At 65.7% G+C, this 20346-nt stretch overlaps 2 protein-coding genes across 3 annotated transcripts; both read left to right on the forward strand.

The window, feature by feature from the left end:
* Positions 1-1145: 1145 nt before the first annotated feature.
* Positions 1146-10390, forward strand: LOC146764847 (phosphofurin acidic cluster sorting protein 1-like). Of its 2 annotated transcripts, XM_085563743.1 has the most exons (9): positions 1146-1377; positions 1968-2078; positions 3077-3179; positions 4090-4132; positions 5023-5065; positions 5932-6067; positions 7836-8005; positions 9519-9623; positions 9872-10390. In XM_085563743.1, the coding sequence occupies exons 1-9, from the start codon at positions 1161-1163 to the stop codon at positions 9985-9987; spliced, it is 1044 nt and encodes a 347-aa protein (XP_085419869.1). In that variant the 5' UTR covers positions 1146-1160; the 3' UTR covers positions 9988-10390. The 2 variants fall into 2 exon arrangements, with proteins under 2 accessions (XP_085419869.1, XP_085419870.1); XM_085563744.1 differs by lacking the exon at positions 9519-9623.
* Positions 10391-12666: 2276 nt separating this feature from the next.
* LOC146764848 (protein cornichon homolog 2) lies at positions 12667-20106 on the forward strand. Its single transcript, XM_085563863.1, has 6 exons — positions 12667-12949; positions 14527-14595; positions 15342-15389; positions 16876-16988; positions 18788-18931; positions 19848-20106. The coding sequence occupies exons 1-6, from the start codon at positions 12869-12871 to the stop codon at positions 19873-19875; spliced, it is 483 nt and encodes a 160-aa protein (XP_085419989.1). The 5' UTR covers positions 12667-12868; the 3' UTR covers positions 19876-20106.
* The last annotated feature ends 240 nt before the right edge of the window (positions 20107-20346 follow it).

Consider the following 20346-nt stretch of genomic DNA (forward strand, 5'->3'; position numbering starts at 1 on the left):
TATGGGACCTCCCAAAAAAAATATGGGACCACCCAAAAGAATATGGGACCACCCAAAAAAATATGGGACCACCCAAAAAAAATATGGGATTACCCCAAAAAAATATGGGACCACCCAAAAAAAATATGGGACCTCCCCCTCAAAATCTGGGACCACCCAAAAAAAATATGGGACCTCCCAAAAAAATATGGGACCACCCAAAAAAAATATGGGACCTCCCAGAAGAATCTGGGACCACCCCCAAAAAAATATGGGACCACCCCAAAAATATATGGGGCCACCCAAAAGAATCTGGGACCACCCCCAAAAAAATATGGGACCACCCAAACAAATATGGGACCTCCCAAAAAATTATGGGACCACCCAAAAAAATATGGGACCACCAAAAAAAATATGGGACCCCCCCAAAAAAATATGGGACCTCCCAAAAAAATATGGGACCACCCCAAAAAAATATGGGACCACCAAAAAAATATGGGACCACCCAAAAAAATATGGGACCACCCAAAAAAAATATGGGACCACCCAAAAAAAATATGGGACCTCCCAAAAAAATATGGGACCACCCAAAAGAATCTGGGACCACCCAAAAGAATATGGGACCACCCCCAAAAAAATATGGGACCACCTCAAAAAAAATATGGGACCACCCACAAAAAAATATGGGACCTCCCAAAAAAAATATGGGACTTCCCAGAAAAATATGGGACCACCCAAAAGAATGTGGGACCACCCAAAAAAAATATGGGACCACCCAAAAAAATATGGGACCACCCCAAAAAAATATGGGACCACCCAAAAAAATATGGGACCACCAAAAAAATATGGGACCACCCAAAAAAATATGGGACCCCCCCAAAAAAATATGGGACCACCCAAAAGAATCTGGGACTCCCCCCAAAAATCTGGAAACCCCCAAATCTGGAAACCCCCCCCCTCTACCACCACCAAATCTGGAACCCTCCCAAAATCTGGGACCCCTCCCCAAATCTGGAAACCCCCGAAAATCTGGGACCCTTCCCCAGTCCTGGAATCCCCCAGTGGAACCTTCTCCACCTGTCCTCACCTGTCCCCAGGTGTCCCCCTGATCCCTCACCTGTCCCCACCTGTCCCCACCTGTCCCCAGGTGTCCCATGTCCTCACCTGTCCCCAGGTGTCCCATGTCCCCACCTGTCCCTCACCTGTCCCCACCTGTCCCCAGGTGTCACTGCTCTCCGCTGCCGCCCCGCGTGCTGAAGGTGGCGGCCGTGGGCGGGCCCGGGTACCACGGGAGCCTCCTGAGGGGCTTCGTGCGGCACCTGGGCACACCTGGGGCACCCCTGGGCCCCCGCGGGCCCGACTGGCTCGGCCTGCTGCGCTTCCTCATCGTGCCCCTGGGTACCTGGGCACACCTGGGCACACCTGGGGGGGTGGGGGCACACCTGGGCACACCTGGGAGGGTGGGGGGCACACCTGGGCACACCTGGGAGGGTGGGGGGAACACCTGGGGGTGTGGGGGGGCACACCTGGGCACAGCTGGGCACACCTGGGGGGGTGGGGGCACACCTGGGCACACCTGGGCACAGCTGGGAGTGTGGGGGGCACACCTGGGCACAGCTGGGATTGTGGGGGAACACTTGGGAGTGTGGGGGGGGCACACCTGGGGGTGTGGGGGGCACACCTGGGCACACCTGGAGGACATGGGGGACACCTGGGCACAATCTGGGGGCATGGGGGGCACCTGAAGGGCATGGGGGACACACCTGGGGGACACCTGCGGACATTGGGGGGGGTATCTGGGCACACCTGGGGGTACCTGGGCACACCTGGGGGGCATCTGGGGCACACCTGGGCACACCTTGGGGGTTTCTGGGCACACCTGGAGGTACCTGGGGGGTATCTGGGCATACCTGGGGCACACCTGGGGGTACCTGGGGCACACCTGGGGGGTCTCTGTGCCCACCTGGGCGCTGTGCCCGTGTCGCCAGGCCCCCACCCTGTGGCGCAGCACCTGGGCACCCTCGATGGCCGCTACGGCGCCGCCTTCCTGGACCCGCCCTGGCGGGAGCTGTTCGCCCGCAGCGAGCCCCCCGCCAGCGGTACGGCACCCCTGGGTGCACCTGGGCACACCTGGGCACCCCTGGGCACAGCTGGGTGCACCTGGGCACACCTGGGCGCACCTGGGCGCACCTGGGCACCCCTGGGCGCACCTGGGTGCACCTGGGCACAGCTGGGCGCACCTGGGCACAGCTGGGCGCACCTGGGCACGGGGTCACCTCCGGTGCCACCTCCTGTCCCCCAGAGCCACCCTGAGGTGTCCTGGGTTGGGGGGCGGTCCCCTGGTGTCCCCTGGGTGTCCCCTGGGGTGTCCTGGGGTTTTGGGGTGTCCCTGGGCTGTCCCTGACGTGTCCCCTGGGTGTCCTGATATTTTGGGGTGTCCCTGCATGTCCCTGAGATGTCCCTGAGTTTCCCCTGGGTGTCCCCTGGGTGTCCCCTGGGTGCGCTGATGTCCCGGGCTGTCCCCTGGGTGTCCCCTGGGTGTCCCCTGGGTGTCCCCTGGGTGCGCTGATGTCCCCGCTGTCCCTGGGTGTCCCCTGGGTGCGCTGATGTCCCGGGCTGTCCCCTGGGTGTCCCCTGGGTGTCCTGATGTCCCCGCTGTCCCGGGCTGTCCCCTGGGTGTCCCGGGGTGTCCCCTGGGTGTCCTGATGTCCCGGGCTGTCCCGGGCTGTCCCTGGGTGTCCCCTGGGTGTCCTGATGTCCCGGGGGTGTCCCCTGGGTGTCCTGATGTCCCCGCTGTCCCCAGGCTGTCCCGGGGTGTCCCCTGGGTGTCCCCTGGGTGTCCTGATGTCCCCGCTGTCCCGGGCTGTCCCGGGGGTGTCCCCTGGGTGTCCCCTGGGTGTCCCCTGGGTGTCCTGATGTCCCCGCTGTCCCCAGGCTGTCCCGGGGGTGTCCCCTGGGTGTCCCCTGGGTGTCCTGATGTCCCCTGGGTGTCCCGGGGTGTCCCCTGGGTGTCCTGATGTCCCCGCTGTCCCGGGGGTGTCCCCTGGGTGTCCCGGGGGTGTCCCGGGGGTGTCCTGATGTCCCCGCTGTCCCCCAGAGCCGTTCAGTGTCGCCGGGCGCATCCTGGCTTACGTGGCGGGCGCGGGGGTGACGCTGGCGCTGCCGGTGGCCGAGGCCATGCTGACCTGCAGGGACAAGTTGTGAGTGTGACACCGGGACACCGGGGGGACACCGGGGGGACACCGGGACATCACTGGGGGATTGGGGACACCGGGGGGATTGGGGACATTGAGGGGATTGGGGACACCAGGGGGATTGGGGACACTGGGGGGACACCGGGACACTGAGGGGATTGGGGACATTGAGGGGATTGGGGACACCGGGGACACCGGGGACACCAGGGGGACACCGGGACATCACTGGGGGGATTGGGGACACCGGGACACTGGGGGGACATTGGGACACCGGGACATCACTGGGGGATTGGGGACATGAGGGGGATTGGGGACACCGGGGGGACACCGGGGGGACACCGGGACACGGGGGGGATTGGGGACAACGGGGGGATTGGGGACATTGAGGGGATTGGGGACACCGGGGGGACATCGGGACACGGGGGGGATTGGGGACATCACTGGGGGATTGGGGACACCGGGGGGATTGGGGATATTGAGGGGATTGGGGACACCAGGACATCGGGGGGGACACTGGGGGGACACCGGGGGATTGGGGACACCGGGGGGACACCGGGGGATTGGGGACACCGGGGGGACACCGGGACACCGGGGGGATTGGGGACATCACTGGAAGATTGGGGACATTGTGGGGACTGGGGGGACATGGGGACATTGGGGACATCATTGTGGGATTGGGGACATCGTGGGGATTGAGGGGACACTGGGGACATTGTGGGGACACAGGGATATTGGGGACACCATCTTGGGGGGACATCAGGGACATTCTGAGATTGGGGACATGGAGGGGACATTGGGGACATCAGGGACACTGTGGGGACATTGGGGACATTCTGAGATTGGGGACATGGCGGCGGGTGACACCTGGGGACCGGCCCCACCGTTGATGTCCCCAACTGTCCCCACCTGTCCCCAGCCCCGACGAGGACTCGTGCCAGAAGTTCGTGCCCTTCGTGGGGGTGAGACCGGGAGGGGACACCGGGATGGACACGGGGAGGGGACACCGGGAGGGACACCGGGATGGACACCGGGGAGGGGACACTGGGAGGGGACACGGGGAGGGGACACGGGGAGGGGACATGGGGAGGGGACACCGGGAGGGACACGGGGAGGGACACCGGGAGGGGACATGGGGAGGGGACACCGGGAGGGGACACCGGGAGGGGACACCGGGAGGGGACACCGGGAGGGGACACGGGGAGGGGACACCGGGGAGGGGACACCGGGATGGACACCGGGAGGGGACACGGGGATGGACACCGGGAGGGGACACGGGGAGGGGACACGGGGAGGGGACATGGGGAGGGGACACCGGGAGGGACACGGGGATGGACACCGGGAGGGGACACGGGGAGGGGACACCGGGAGGGGACACGGGGATGGGACACCGGGAGGGGACACCGGGATGGACACCGGGAGGGGACACGGGGAGGGGACACCGGGAGGGACACCGGGAGGGGACACGGGGAGGGGACACCGGGAGGGGACACCGGGATGGACACCGGGAGGGGACACGGGGAGGGGACACCGCGCGTGGCACTGGGAGGGGCACCCTGGCTGTCCCCAGGTGGCACCTGGGTGACACTGGAGGGGGGGACACGGTCCTTGGGGACACAGGGTGACACTGGAGGGGGGGACACGGTCCTTGGGGACACAGGGTGACACTGGAGGGGGGACACGGTCCTTGGGGACACAGGGTGACACTGGAGGGGGGGGGGACACCCGGTCCCTGTCTCGGTGGGGCACGGGGGGTGCGGGTGGCACCGGGGGTGACACCGCGGCGAGGACACGGCCCCTGGGGACACAGGGTGGCCCTGAGGGTCCCCAAGGTGTCCCCCCCCCCCCGCAGGTGGTGAAGGTGGGACTGGCCGAGGATCCCCCCCCCGCGCCGGGTGAGTGGCTCTGTCCCCCCAATCGTGTCCCTTTGTCACCCATGGGTGTCCCCACCCCCCCCAGTGTCCCCTTTGTCACCCATGGGTGTCCCCACCCCCCCCAGTGTCCCCATTGTCACCCATGGGTGTCCCCAACCCCCCCCGTGTCCCCTTTGTCACCCATGGGTGCCCCCACCCTCCCCCGTGTCCCCATTGTCACCCATGGGTGTCCCCAACCCCCCCGTGTCCCCATTGTCACCCATGGGTGTCCCCAACCCCCCCTCGTGTCCCTTTGTCACCCATGGGTGTCCCCAGCCCCCCCCCCCGTGTCCCCATTGTCACCCATGGGTGTCCCCAACCCCCCCTCGTGTCCCTTTGTCACCCATGGGTGTCCCCAGCCCCCCCCCCCGTGTCCCCATTGTCACCCATGGGTGTCCCCACCCCCCCCAGTGTCCCCATTGTCACCCATGGGTGTCCCCAAACTCCCCCCGTGTCCCTTTGTCACCCGTGGGTGTCCCAAGCCCCCCGCCCCAGTGTCCCTTTGTCACCCATGGGTGTCCCCAACCCCCCCCCGTGTCCCCATTGTCACCCGTGGGTGTCCCCACCCCCCCCCGTGTCCCCTTTGTCACCCATGGGTGTCGCCCCCCCCCCCGTGTCCTCATTGTCACCTGTGGGTGTCCCAAGCCCCCCCCCAGTGTCCCTTTGTCACCCATGGGTGTCCCCAACTCCCCCCCCTGTGTCCCTTTGTCACCCGTGGGTGTCCCCAAACCCCCTTTGTCCCCTTTTGTCACCCGTGGGTGTCCCCAACCCCCCCCCCGTGTCCCTTTGTCACCCATGGGTGTCCCCACCCCCCCCTCCCCATTGTCACCCATGGGTGCCCCCCGCAGGTGACGGGGACACCGAGGGGACCCCCCCGAGTCTCGCTGTCCCCTCCACGTCCCCCCCCGCGGGGGGAGGGCTCGGGGGGCCCCGCGAGGCCGCGACCCCCCCCGCGTCCCCCTCCATGGCCGGGGGCACCCCAGGGTGAGACCCCGACCCCCCCGCCATGGGGGGGCACCCATGGGTGCGGGAGGGGCGCTGGATTTGGGGGGTGGGGGGGAGTCTCTGGATTTTTGGGGGGGTCCCCCGAGGGAGGCTCTGGGTATTTTGGGGAGGGGTCTCTGGGATTTTGGGGGTGTCTCTAATCCCGGGGGGGGGGGTGGTCTGTGCCCCCCTCTCTAATTTGGGGGGGTCCCTGCCCCCCCGCTCTAATTTTGGGGGGTGGTCCCTGCCCCCTATCTCTAATTTGGGGGGGTCCCTGCCCCCCCCCTCTAATTTTGGGGGGGTCCCTGCCCCCCTGTCTCTAATTTGGGGTGTCCGGGGGGGGTCCCTGCCCCCCTGTCTCTAATTTGGGGGGTCCCTGCCCCCCTCTCTCTAATTTGGGGGTGGTCCCTGCCCCCTCTCTCTAATTTGGGGGGGTCCCTGCCCCCTGTCTCTAATTTGGGGGGTGGTCCCTGCCCCCTATCTCTAATTTGGGGGGGTCCCTGCCCCTGTCTCTTAATTTGGGGGTGGTCCCTCCCCTCCCCCTCCCTAATTTGGGGTGTCCGGGGGGGGTCCCTGCCCCCCTGTCTCTAATTTTGGGGGGTCCCTGCCCCTGTCTCTAATTTGGGGGGGGGTCCCTGCCCCTGTCTCTAATTTGGGGAGGGTCCCTGCCCCCCTGTCTCTAATTTGGGGAGGGTCCCTGCCCCCCTGTCTCTAATTTGGGGTGTCCGGGGGGGGTCCCTGCCCCTGTCTCTAATTTGGGGGGGGGTCCCTGCCCCTGTCTCTAATTTGGGGGGGGGTCCCTGCCCCTGTCTCTAATTTGGGGAGGGTCCCTGCCCCCCTGTCTCTAATTTGGGGTGTCCGGGGGGGGTCCCTGCCCCCTGTCTCTAATTTGGGGTGTCCGCGGGGGGTCCCTGCCCCCTCTCTCTAATTTTGGGTGGTCCCTGCCCCTGTCTCTAATTTGGGGGGTGGTCCCTGCCCCCTGTCTCTAATTTTGGGTGGTCCCTGCCCCCTATCTCTAATTTGGGGGTGGTCCCTGCCCCCCTGTCTCTAATTTTGGGGGGTCCCTGCCCCCCCTCTCTATTTTGGGGGGGTCTCTGCCCCCTGTCTCTAATTTGGGGGGTGGTCCCTGCCCCTGTCTCTAATTTGGGGGTGGTCCCTACCCCCTGTCTCTAATTTGGGGGGTGGTCCCTGCCCCCATCTCTAATTTTGGGGGGTCCCTGCCCCCTGTCTCTAATTTGGGGGGGTCCCTGCCCCCCTGTCTCTAATTTGGGGTGTCCGGGGGGGGTCCCCGCCCCCTCTCTCTAATTTGGGGGGGTCCCCGCCCCCTCTCTCTAATTTGGGGGTGGTCCCTGCCCCCTGTCTCTAATTTGGGGGTGTTCCCTGCCCCCTCTCTCTAATTTAGGGTGTCCGGGGGGGGTCCCTCCTCCCCCATCTCTAATTTGGGGTGTCCGGGGGGGTCCCTGCCCCCTATCTCTAATTTGGGGGGTGGTCCCTGCCCCCTGTCTCTAATTTGGGGGGGTCCCTGCCCCCTCTCTCTAATTTGGGGGGGTCCCTGCCCCTGTCTCTAATTTGGGGGGGGGTCCCTGCCCCCTGTCTCTAATTTGGGGGTGGTCCCTGCCCCCTGTCTCTAATTTGGGGTGTCTTGGGGGGGGTCCCCGCCCCCTCTCTCTATTTTGCGGGGGTCCCTGCCCCCTGTCTCTAATTTGGGGGGGGTCCCTCCCCTCCCCCTCCCCTCCCCCCCCTAATTTGGGGTGTCCCCCCCCCGCAGCCCCTCGGGGGAGGCGCTGGGGCTGCAGGTGGATTATTGGGGGGGGGGTCCCAAGAGCAGCTTCAGGGGCACCTTCCGCTCGCTGCTGGTGACGCGGCTGCCGCCCCCCGGGGACCCCCCCGGGACCACCCTGGCCATGACCCTGGTCAGCCGCGAGAAGAACAAGAAGGGTGAGGGGGACCCCAAATTTGGGATTGGGGATTTGGGGTTTGGGATTTTGGGGGTTTGGGGCTGGACCCTCGTCAGCCACGAGGAGAACAAGAAGGGTGAGGGGGACCCAAAATTTGGGGGTTTGGGATTTTGGGGGTTTGGGATTTTGGGGGTTTGGGGGTTTGGGGCTGGACCCAAAATTCGGGAATTCGGGGGTTGGGGATTTGGGGTTTGGGATTTTGGGGTTTGGGGCTGGACCCTCATCAGCCACGAGAAGAACAAGAAGGGTGAGGGGGACCCAAAATTTGGGGGTTTGGGATTTTGGGGGATTTGGGATTTTGGGGGTTTGGGGCTGGACCCTCGTGAGCTGCGAGAAGAACAAGAAGGGTGAGGGGGGACCCAAATTCGGGGATTTGGGTGTTTGGGATTTTGGGGGATTTGGGATTTTGGGGTTTGGGGCTGGATCCTCATCAGCCGCGAGAACAAGAAGGGTGAGGGGGGACCCGAATTTGGGGGTTTGGGGGATTTGGGGGGTTTGGGGCTGGACCCGAAATTCGGGAATTTGGGGGTTTGGGATTTGTGGGATTTGGGATTTTGGGGACTTGGGGGGGGTTGGGGCTGGATCCTCGTCAGCTGCGAGAAGAAGGGTGAGGGGGGAACTGAAATTTAGGAATTTGGGGGTTTGGGATTTGGGGGGTTTGGGGCTGGACCCAAAATTTGGGAATTTGAGGGTTTGGGGGTTAGGGGATTTGGGGTTTGGGGGATTTGGGGTTTGGGATTTTGGGGATTTGGGATTTTGGGGATTTGGGATCCAGGAGGGGCACCCGGGGGCTGCAGTCGGGCTGGATTTGAGTTGGATTTTTGGGGAGGTTTTCGGCTGATCTCGGAGCGGTTTTGGGGGTGAATTTGGGGTGGGTTTGGGCTGTTTTGGGGTTGGTTTTTGGGCTGGTTTTGGGACTATTTTGGGATGTTTTTGGGCAGGTTTTGGGGCTGTTGAGGGGCTATTTTGGAGCTCGTTTGGGGCTATTTTAGGGCGGGTTTGGGATATTTTTGGGCAGGTTTTGGGGCTATTTTAGGGCGGGTTTGGGGTAATTTTGGGAAGGTTTTGGGGTTATTTTAGGGCAGGTTTTGGGGCTATTTTGGGGCATATTTGGGGTATTTTTGGGGCGGGTTTTGGGGTTATTTTGGGGCGGGTTTTGGGTACTTTTGGGGCTATTTTGGGGCGGGTTTTGGGGTACTTTAGGGTTGGTTTTGGGGCGGATTTTGGGTACTTTTGGGGCTATTTTGGGGCGGGTTTTGGGGTACTTTTGGGTTGGTTTTGGAGTAATTTTGGGCAGATTTTGGGGCACTTTTGGGTTGGTTTTGGGGCCATTTTGGGGCGGATTTTGGGTACTTTTGGGGCGGATTTTGGGGTACTTTTGGGTTAGTTTTGGGGTAATTTGGGGCAGATTTTGGGGCACTTTGGGGTTGGATTTGGGGCCGTTTCTGAGCGGTTTTTTGGGGCGGATCCGGCCCCTTTTGGACCCTCCCCAGTGCCCGCCCTGTTCAAGCGGCCCCGCGAGCCCGACAAGAGCCGGGGGGTCGAGGGGATCACGCGGCTGATCTGCGCCCCCCGCCCCCCCCCGGCGCTGCTCAGCGGTGGGTGGGGCACCCAAGGGTGGGGGGGGGGGGTGACACCTTCGGGGGGAATCCCCAAAATTTTGGGGGGAGGGGTTAGGGGTGATTTGGATGGTGTGGGGGGGGGTTCCCCTCCCTCTCCCCTCCCCCTCCCCTCCCCCATTCCCTGGCTGGGGTTTCATTGAGAGGGGTGGGGGAGGGGCGGGGGTTTCGGGGGTGGTTTTTGGGTGCCGGCGGGGGTCCCATGGGTGTCGCCCCCACCCCCGCAGTGACCGTGGATGGCACCCAGTGGGACGACATCAAGTTCTTCCAGCTGGCGGCGCAGTGGCCGTCCCACGTCAAGCACTTCCCCGTCGGCCTCTTCGGGGGGGGCAAAGGCCCCTGAACCCCCCCCGGACCCCAAAATCCCCCCCCGGACCCCAAAATCCCCCCCCGGACCCCAAAATCCCCCCCAGACCCCCCCCCGAACCCCAAAATCCCCCCCCGGACCCCAAAATCCCCCCCAGACCCCCCCCCGAACCCCCAAACCCGCGGGGGGAGGGGTCCCCCATCGCTTCTGCAGCGTCGTTGTGCCGCCCCCCCTCCCCTCCCCCCACCGCCAAAAATGGGTGCTGGGACCGCCCCACCCCCCCCAAAAAAAAAAAAAAAAAAGTGCCACCGACCCCCCCAAAAGTGCCACCGACCCCCCCAAAAGTGTCACCGACCCCCCCAAAAGTGTCACCGACCCCCCCAAAAGTGTCACCGACCCCCCCAAAAGTGCCACCGACCCCCCCCCACCCCCCCACAAAGCGCCCGTGGCTCCCACGCCCCTCCCCCCCCCCCATCCCCAGTGCCAAAATTGGGGGGGGAGGGGATTTGGGGATTGGGGGGGGGGGGGGGGGGCTCAGCCCCTCCCCCCCGCTCCCCTCCCCCACCCCGCACGCGCACAGCCCCTCCCCCCCCCCGGCCCCTCCCCTCCCCCCCTCGTGCTGGTGCCAAAGGGGGGGGGGAGGGGAGCAAAGACCCCCCACCCCCGGCCCCTCCCCCACCCCCAGCTTGGGCTTGGAGCCCCTCCCCCCCCGGGGCGCGGTGGGGGAGGGGTCGCGCGGGGGGGTCTCAATAAAGGCTCCGGGAGCCGCGAGCGCCTGGTGACAGCGCCCCTCCCCCACCCTGGGGTCCCCTCCCCCACCCTGGGGTGTCACCCAGCCCCTCCCCCACCCGGGGTGTCCCCGAGCCCCTCCCCCACCCCGGGGTCCCCTCCCCCACCCCGGGGTGTCCCCCAGCCCCTCCCCCACCCCGGGGTGTCCCCCAGCCCCTCCCCCACCCCGGGGTGTCCCCGAGCCCCTCCCCCACCCCGGGGTCCCCTCCCCCACCCAGGGGTGTCCCCCAGCCCCTCCCCCACCCCGGGGTGTCACCGAGCTCCTCCCCCACCCTGGGGTGTCACCGAGCCCCTCCCCCACCTTGGGGTGTCCCCCAGCCCCTCCCCCACCCCGGGGTGTCACCCAGCCCCTCCCCCACCCGGGGTGTCCCCCAGCCCCTCCCCCACCCAGGGGTGTCCCCGAGCCCCTCCCCCACCCAGGGGTCCCCTCCCCCCATCGGGATTTTCCCACGCGCGGAGGGTGGGGGAGGGGCGGGGGGGGGTGACGCCGAGGGCCCCTCCCCTTTGTCACCGTGTCCCCTGTGCTGGTGTCCCCAGTGGGGTGACAGGGGTGGCACGGGGGTTGGGGACACCTGGCGGCCTGGGGACAGTGGCAGAGGTGGTGGCACGGGGGGGACGGGGACATTGTGGCCGTGGTGGCACTGAGGGGACACGGTGCCACCTGGGCTGGGGACACTTGGGGCACTCCCGGGTGGCCTGTCCCAGGTGCCACCCCCAGCGTCCCCTGGGGGCACTCGGGTGTCACACTCAGGTGTCACATGGGTGTCACTTGGGTGTCACTCTGGTGTCACTCAGGTGTCACAGTGTCACACTCGGTGTCACAGTTTCACACTCAGTGTCACACTCAGTGTCACTCGGGTGTCACACGGATGTCACTCAGGTGTCAGGTGTCACTCAGGTGTCACTCAGGTGCCACATGCCTGTCACACAGGTGTCACAGTGTCACTCGCAGTGTCACTCAGTGTCACTCAGGTGTCACTCAGGTGTCACACAGATGTCACTCAGGTGTCAGGTGTCACATGGATGTCACTCAGGTGTCACTCAGGTGCCACGTGCCTGTCACACAGGTGTCACAGTGTCACACTCAGGTGTCACACTCAGTGTCACACTCAGGTGTCAGGTGTCACAGGGATGTCAGAGGTGTCACAGTGTCACTCAGGTGTCACTCAGGTGTCACTCAGGTGTCACTCAGGTGTCACGTGCCTGTCACACAGGTGTCACAGTGTCACTCGCAGTGTCACTCAGGTGTCACACAGATGTCACTCAGGTGTCAGGTGTCACATGGATGTCACTCAGGTGTCACACTCAGGTGTCACGGTGTCACTCACGTGTTACTCAGGTGTCACTCAGGTGTCACACGGATGTCAGAGGTGTCAGTCACGTGTCAGTCACGTGTCACTCACGTGTCACTCAGGTGCTCTCACCTGTCCGTCACCTGCCCTCAAGCCCCGCCCCTCCAAACCCCGCCCATTAACCAACTCAAGCTCCGCCCCCTTTAGGCTCCGCCCATCATCTCCCTCCGGCCCCGCCCCCTCGAGTCCCGCCCACCAATCCCCTCCGGCCCCGCCCCCTCAAGTCCCGCCCACCAATCCCCTCCGGCCCCGCACCTCCAAGCCCCGCCCCCTCAAGCCCCGCCCACCAATCCCCCTCAGGCTCCGCCCCTCAAGCCCCGCCCACCAATCCCCTCAGGCTCCGCCCATTCCCAAGCCCCGCCCCTCCGGTACCGCCCCCAATCCCCTCCGGCCCCGCCCCTCAAGCCCCGCCCACCAATCCCCTCCGGCCCCGCCCCTCCAGCCCCGCCCACCAATCCCCTCAAGCCCCGCCCCTCAAGCCCCGCCCACCAATCCCCTCCGGCCCCGCCCCTCAAGCCCCGCCCACCAATCCGCTCCGGCCCCGCCCCTCAAGCCCCGCCCACCAATCCGCTCCGGCCCCGCCCCTCCGGCCCCGCCCCCTCGCGGCCATGCCGCCCGCCGCCCGCCGCTCCCGGTAACGTTGTTCGGCTCCCCCTCCCCCTTTTTCTGCCCCCCCTCCCCCCCCATGGCCGAGGCCGGACCCCGGGGCTGAGCCCCCCTCCCCCCCCGCCCCTCCCCCACCCTCGGAGCCCCCCCCGCGCCCCTCCCCCCCCATCATGGCGTTCACCTTCGCCGCCTTCTGCTACATGCTGACCCTCGTGCTCTGCGCCTCCCTCATCTTCTTCGTCATCTGGCACGTGAGTGGCGGGGGGGGGCCAATTTTGGGGGGGGGGCTCCAATTTTGGGGGGGGGACCCCCGGGAATTGTCCCCAACACCCCCTCCCTAAATTGTCCCCAACCCCCACCCAGGGGTGCTCCGGGATGGGCGGGGGGGATGGGGGGTATTGGGGGGTTGTGATTTTGGGGGGGGGTCCCTGGAATTGTCCCCACCCCCCCCCAGGGGGGCTCCGGGATGGGCAAGGGGGGAGGGGAAATGGGGGAGGGGGTATTGGGGGGGGGTCTGTGATTTTGGGGGGGGGTCCCCGGAATTGTTCCCGACCCCCGCTGGATGGGGGCGGGGGGAGGGGAAATGGAAATTGGGGGGGGGGTCGCAAGTGGCACCTGAACTCCCCCCCTGAGGTGAGGGGGGAGGGCGGCGATCCCCAAAATTTGGGGAGGGGGGGGGGAGAATTTGGGGAGTCCCGAGGATTTTGGGGGGGGAGGGGCGTTGCCAGGCAACGCCGTGGGGGGGGAGGGGAGGCAGAGATGATTTTGGGGGGGGGGAGGGGGCGTTGCCAGGCAACGGCGGGGGCGGGTTGCCATGGCAACGGTGAGGGGGGGTGGGGAGGAATTTGGGGGGACCCCCGGGGGGGTTTTGGGGGGTCCAGCGCCCCCCCCCATCGCCGTTTCCAAGGCCGTTGCTACGCGGCGGCGTTGCCATGGCAACAGATGCAGCGGCTCCGCGGATGCCTTTTTTGGGGGGGGGGGGGGGTTTGGGGGGTTTTGAGGGGGTCTGGGGGGGGTTTTGGGGGGTTTTGGGGGGCTTTAAGGGGGTCTGGGGGGGGTTTTGGGGGGCTTTGAGGGGGTCTGGGGGGGGTTTTGGGGGGTTTTGGGGGGCTTTGAGGGGGTCTGGGGGGGTTTGAGGGGATTTGGGGGGGTCTGGGGGGGGTTTTGGGGGGTTTTGGGGGGTTTTGAGGGGGTCTGGGGGGGTTTGAGGGGATTTGGGGGGGTCTGGGGGGGGTTTTGGGGGGTTTTGGGGGGTTTTGAGGGGGTCTGGGGGGGTTTGAGGGGATTTGGGGGGGTCTGGGGGGGCTTTGAGGGGTTTTGGGGGGCTTTGAGGGGGTCTGGGGGGGGTTTTGGGGGGCTTTGAGGGGGTCTGGGGGGGGTTTTGGGGGGCTTTGAGGGGGTCTGGGGGGCTTTGAGGGGTTTTGGGGGGCTTTGAGGGGGTCTGGGGGGGGTTTTGGGGGGCTTTGAGGGGGTCTGGGGGGGGTTTTGGGGGGTTTTGGGGGGCTTTGAGGGGTTTTGGGGGGGTCTGGGTGCCCACCCTGCCCCCCCCCCCCCCGCCCCTCCCCGCTGGGTTATCCCAAATATCAGGGGGAGGTTTGGGGGGGTCCAGGAGGGAATTTTGGGGAGGTTTTGGGGGGTCTGGGGTGGGGGAGGCCCTGGGGGGTTTTGGGGTGCTCAGGGCCGTTCGGACTCCCCCTTTTGCCTCGCCCACCTGAGTGTGGAGCTCGTTTTGGGGGGATTTGGGGGGGGGGGGTCTGAGGAGGCGTTTGGATTTCGGGGGTCCCCTCAGAACCCCTCCCCCACCCCAATTTCCCCTCCCCCCCCCCAGATCATCGCCTTTGACGAGCTCCGCACGGACTTCAAGAACCCGATCGACCAGGGGAACCCCGCGCGGGCGGTGAGGGACCCCTGGGACCCCCCAGGACCCCCGGGACCCCCCGGACCCCCGGGACCCCCAGGACACCCCCGGGACCCCCCCAGGACCCCCCGGGACCCCCCAGGACCCCCCGGGACCCCCCCAAGACCCCCCGGGACACCCCCGGGACCCCCTAGGACACCCCCGGGACCCCCCGGGACACCCCGGGACCCCCCGGGACCCCCTCGGGACCCACCAGGACACCCGGGACACCCCAGGACACCCCCGGGACCCCCGGGACGCCCCATGCCCCCCTGGGACCCCCCCAAGACCCCCCGGGACACCCCGGGACCCCCAGGACACCCCCGGGACCCCAGGACCCCCCTCAGACCCCCCCCAATTTCCCCTGGAACCCCCAGACCTCCAGGACCCCCCCCCAAAACCTCCCCAAAATCCCCCAGACCCCCCTCAAAACACCCCCAAAACCCCCCCCCGGGACCCCCCGCGTTGGATTCAGGACCCCCCAAAATTCCCCGAGGGGTGGGGGAGGGGCAGAGGGGGTGGGGGGGTTCTGGGTCAAGGTGGGGGGGGGGGAGGAATCGAGGTCAGGTTCTATTTTTAGCCCCCCCAAAACCGGGACGGGCCCGGCCCCTCCCCCCTCCCCCCCCCAAACTCCTCTGGGGGGTGGGGGAGGGGCACCCAGAGCCCCCCCAAACCCAGGGAGGGACTCGGGGGGGTCCCCAAGGTTTGGGGACCCCCCCCCCGACCCCCAATTTCCCCCCCCCCAGCGCGAACGGTTGAAAAACATCGAGAGGATTTGCTGCCTCCTGCGCAAGGTGGGGACCCCCACCCCAAAAAAAACCCACCTCGACACCCCCAAAACCCCAAAACCGACCCCTGCCAGGAGCTGACCCCCCCCAATTTGGGAACCCCCAAAAACTGAACCCCCCCCAAACTGAAATCCCCAAAAACGGAACTTGTCCCGAATTGAGAATTCCCAAAAACGGAACCCCACAAAATGAGACCCCAAATCCCACCCCCCATGTCCCCCCAAATTCCTTTTTAGTCTTCGGCCCCCCAAACTCTCCTCAAGCCCCCCCAAAAATCCCCCTAAAGACCCTTTAATTCCCCTCATCCCCCGCCCAGAGAAACCCTCCAAGTTTCCCCAAACGACCCCAAAATCCTCTCAAAAAACCCCAAAACCTCCTCCAAAACCCTAAAACCCCCTCAGAAACCCCAAATCCCCTCAAAAAACACCAAAATCCCCTCAAAAAACCCCAAAATCCCCTCAAAAAACCTCTTAAAACCCCCGAAATCTCAAAAAACCCAAAACCTCCTCAAAAAAATCCAAAACCTCAAAAAACCCAAAACCACCTCAAAAAATCCCAAAAGCCCCTCAAAAAAACCTCTCGAAATACCCCAAAACTGGCACAGAAAACCAAAAATCCCCTAAAAAACCCAACACCTCCTCAAACAGTCCCTCAAAAAAACCCAAAACCGCCTCAAAAATGCCAAAATCCCCTAAAAAAACCCAAAACCTTCTCAAAAACCCAAAATCCCTCAAAAAAACCCCAAAACCGCCTCAAAAACGCCAAAATCCCCTAAAAAACCCCCGAAATGTCCACAAAAAACCCAAAATTCCCTCAAAAAAACCCAAATCCCCGACCCAACCCCGGCCCCGCCCCCCAAGCCCCCAATCCCTTTACCCCCCCAAAGGTCAATTCTGCCTTGGGGACATCGGGGTGGCCTTTGGGGACACTTGGGGTGGCCCTGGTGACAATGGGGTGGCTCTGGTGACAACGGGGTGATGGCTTTTGGGGACAGTTGGGGTGGCTCTGGTGACATCGGGGTGGCCTTTGGGGACACTTGGGGTGTCCCCCGTGACATTGGAGTGGCCTTTGGGGACATCGGGGTGTCCCCGGTGATATTGGGGTGGCTCTGGTGACAATGGGGTGGCCCTGGTGACATCAGGGTGGCCTTTGGTGACATCGGGGTGTCCCCGGTGACTCTGGGGTGGTTTTTGGTGACACTGGGGTGTCCCCGGTGACACTGGGGTGGTTTTTGGTGACACTGGGGTGGTTTTTGGGGACACTGGGGTGGTTTTTGGTGACACTGGGGTGTCCCCGGTGACATCGGGGTGGTTTTTGGGGACACTGGGGTGCCCCCGGTGACACTGGGGTGGTTTTTGGTGACACTGGGGTGTCCCCGGTGACACTGGGGTGGTTTTTGGGGACACTGGGGTGGTTTTTGGTGACACTGGGGTGTCCCCGGTGACATCGGGGTGCCCCCGGGCGCGGCGGGCGGTGACGCTGTCGCCCCCAGCTGGTGGTGCCCGAGTACTGCATCCACGGGCTCTTCTGCCTCATGTTCCTGTGCGCCGCCGAGTGGGTGACGCTGGGGCTGAACCTGCCCCTGCTGCTCTACCACCTCTGGAGGTACCGGGGGCACCGGGGGCATGGGGGGCATGGGGGGCACCGGGGCACAGGGGGACATGGGTGGCACTGGGGGACATGGCACCGTGGGGTCCCTATGGCACCCTGGGGTGCCCACGGTTCAGGGTGACGCTGGGGCTGAACCTGCCCCTGCTGCTCTACCACCTCTGGAGGTACCGGGGGGCACGGGGGGTACCGGGGGGCACGGGGGGCATGGGGGGCACCGGGGGGCATGGGGGGCACCGGGGGGCATGGGGGGCACCGGGGCACAGGGGGACATGGGGGGCACAGAGGACAATGGCACCCTGGGGTCCCCACGGTTCCGGGTGACGCTGGGGCTGAACCTGCCCCTGCTGCTCTACCACCTCTGGAGGTACCGGGGGCACGGGGGGCACCGGGGGCACGGGGGCACCAGGGGCATGGGGGGCACCGGGGGCACAGGGGGACATGGCACCGTGGGGTTCCCATGGCACCCTGGGGTCCCCACGGCTCAGGGTGACGCTGGGGCTGAACCTGCCCCTGCTGCTCTACCACCTCTGGAGGTACCGGGGGCACGGGGGGCACGGGGGCACCAGGGGCATGGGGGGCACCGGGGGCACAGGGGGACATGGGGGGCACAGAGGACAATGGCACCCTGGGGTGCCCACGGTTCAGGGTGACACTGGGGCTGAACCTGCCCCTGCTGCTCTACCACCTCTGGAGGTACCGGGAGGCACCAGGGGCACCAGGGGGGTCTGGGGGATTTGGGGGTGCCAGGGCTGGGGGTCCCCAGGTTCTGGGTGATGCTGAAGCTGAACCTGCCCCTGCTGCTCTGCCACCTCTGGGTGGCATGGGGGGCATGGGGGACACAGGGGACAATGGCACCCTGGGGTCCCCAAGTCTCCGGGTGACGCTGGGGCTGAACCTGCCCCTGCTGCTCTGCCACCTCTGGGTGGCATGGGGTGGTCAGGGGGCACGGGGGGCACAGGGTGCACGGGGGGCATGGGGTGGTCAGGGGGCACTGGGGGGGGCACGGGGGGCTCTGCAGAGCTTGGGGGTCTGGGGGTGCCAGGGCTGGGGGTCCCCGGGGGTCCCCGGGGCTCCGGGTGACGCTGGCGCCGTTCCTGCCCCCCCAGCCCCAGCAGGGCCGGGGTAGCCCAGGGGGGTCTCGGGGGGTCACCAGGGGGTGCAGGGGCGGTGGGGATGTCCCCAAAGTGTCCCCAAAGTGTCCCCAGGTACTTCCACCACCCATCCACAGCTCTGAGCCACCCATGGGCTCCGTGTCCCTGTGTCCCCACCATGTCCTTCATGTGTCCCCAAGTGTCCCCACAATGTCCCCTTGGTGTCCCCAATGTCTCCTGGGTGTCCCAGGTACTTCCACCACCCATCCACAGCTCTGAGCCACCCTTGGGCTCCGTGTCCCCACGGTGTCCCTGATGTCCCCAGAGTGTCCTTGATGTGTCCCCAATGTCCCCTTGGTGTCCCCTTGGTGTCCCCAGGTACTTCCACCACCCATCCACAGCTCTGAGCCACCCATGGGCTCCGTGTCCCAGTGTCCCCACCATGTCCCCACAGTGTCCCCACCATGTCCCCAAGGTGTCCCCAGTGTCCCCACAGTGTCCCTGGTGTCCTCAGAGTGTCCCTGATGTGTCCTCACAATGTCCCACTGTCCCCAAAGTGTCCCCAATGTCTCCTGGGTGTCCCAGGTACTTCCACCACCCACCCCACGGCTCTGAGCCACCCTTGGGCTCCGTGTCCCCGTGTCCCCACGGTGTCCCCACGGTGTCCCCAGTGTCCCCTGGGTGTCCCCCGGGTGTCCCCAGGTACTTCCACCGCCCGGCCGACGGCTCCGAGGGTCTCTTTGACGCCGTGTCCATCATGGACGCCGACATCCTGGGCTACTGCCAGAAGGAGGCCTGGTGCAAACTCGCCTTCTACCTGCTCTCCTTCTTCTACTACCTGTACAGGTGGGCACGGGGGCACTGGGGGGACTGGGGGGGACTGGGGGGGACTGGGAGGGACTGGGAATGGACTGGGAGGGACTGGGATGAACTGGGAGGGACTGGGAATGGACTGGGGGGGACTGGGAGGGACTGGAAGGGGAATGGGAGGGACTGGGGGGGACTGGGAATGGACTGGGAGGGACTGGGAATGGACTGGGGGGAACTGGGAGGAACTGGGGGGGAACTGGGAGGGACTGGGAATGGACTGGGGGGGACTGGGAGGGACTGGGGGGGAACTGGGAGGGACTGGGAATGGACTGGGGGAGACTGGGGGGGAACTGGGAGGGACTGGGAATGGACTGGGGGGAACTGGGAGGGACTGGGAGGGACTGGGGGGGACTGGGAATGGACTGTGGGGGGACTGGGAGGGACTGGGAGGGAAATGGGAGGGACTGGGAGGGACTGGTGGGGACTGGGGGGACTGGGAGGGACTGGGGGGGACTGGGGGGGACTGGTGGGGACTGGGGGGACTGGGAGGGAACCGGGACGGACTGGGGGAGACTGGGAGGGACTGTGAGGGAAATGGGAGGGACTGGGAGGGAACTAGGAATGGACTGGGGGGGACTGGGATGGACTGGGAGGGACTGGGGGGACTGGGAGGGGACTGGGATGGACTGGGAGGGAACTGGGAGGGACTGGGGAGACTGGGAGGGAACTGGGAGGAACTGGGAGACCACTGGAGGGGAGCTGGGAAGAACTGGGAGGGACTGGGAGGCACTGGGACAGCACTGGGGGGCACTGGGACAGCACTGGGAGGCACTGGGATGTGATACTGGGAGGAACTGGGCAGGAACTGGGGGGCCCTGGGAGGAGTTGGGGGGGCACACTGGGTTGAACTGGGCCATACTGGGAGCCCCAGCGTGCCCCTCCCCCCCCCCAGTATGGTGTACACACTGGTGAGCTTCTGAGGGGGGGCACCCCCGGGACCCCCCCACGCTGGACCGGGACCCCCCCGGGATTTTGGGGACCCCCCCCAGGATTTTGGGGACCCCCCGCCCCGCCCCTCCCCCCCGAGCTGCCGCAATGACCCCAATTTGGGGAGCGGGGGGGGGGGAGGGGGGGGGCACCTCCCAGTTTGTCCCAGTTCAGCCCCCGCTGGGTTTGTGTCGTGGCTCAATAAAGACAAATGGCACCAGTGACTTACTGGGAGCACTGGGGGGTACTGGGAGGGCACTGGGAGATACTGGGAGGGACTGGGAGGGCACTGGAGGGTTACTGGGAGGGCACTGGGGGGTACTGGGAGGGACTGGGAGGGCACTGGGGGGTTACTGGGAGCACTGGGAGGGCACTGGGGGGTTACTGGGAGCACTGGGAGGGACTGGGGGGTACTGGGAGGGGACTGGGGGATACTGGGGGGTACTGGGAGGGACTGGGGGAGC

Source organism: Lonchura striata, chromosome 31 (assembly GCF_050655825.1).
Source record: "Lonchura striata isolate lonStrDom1 chromosome 31, ASM5065582v1, whole genome shotgun sequence".
Lineage (NCBI taxonomy): Eukaryota > Metazoa > Chordata > Aves > Passeriformes > Estrildidae > Lonchura > Lonchura striata.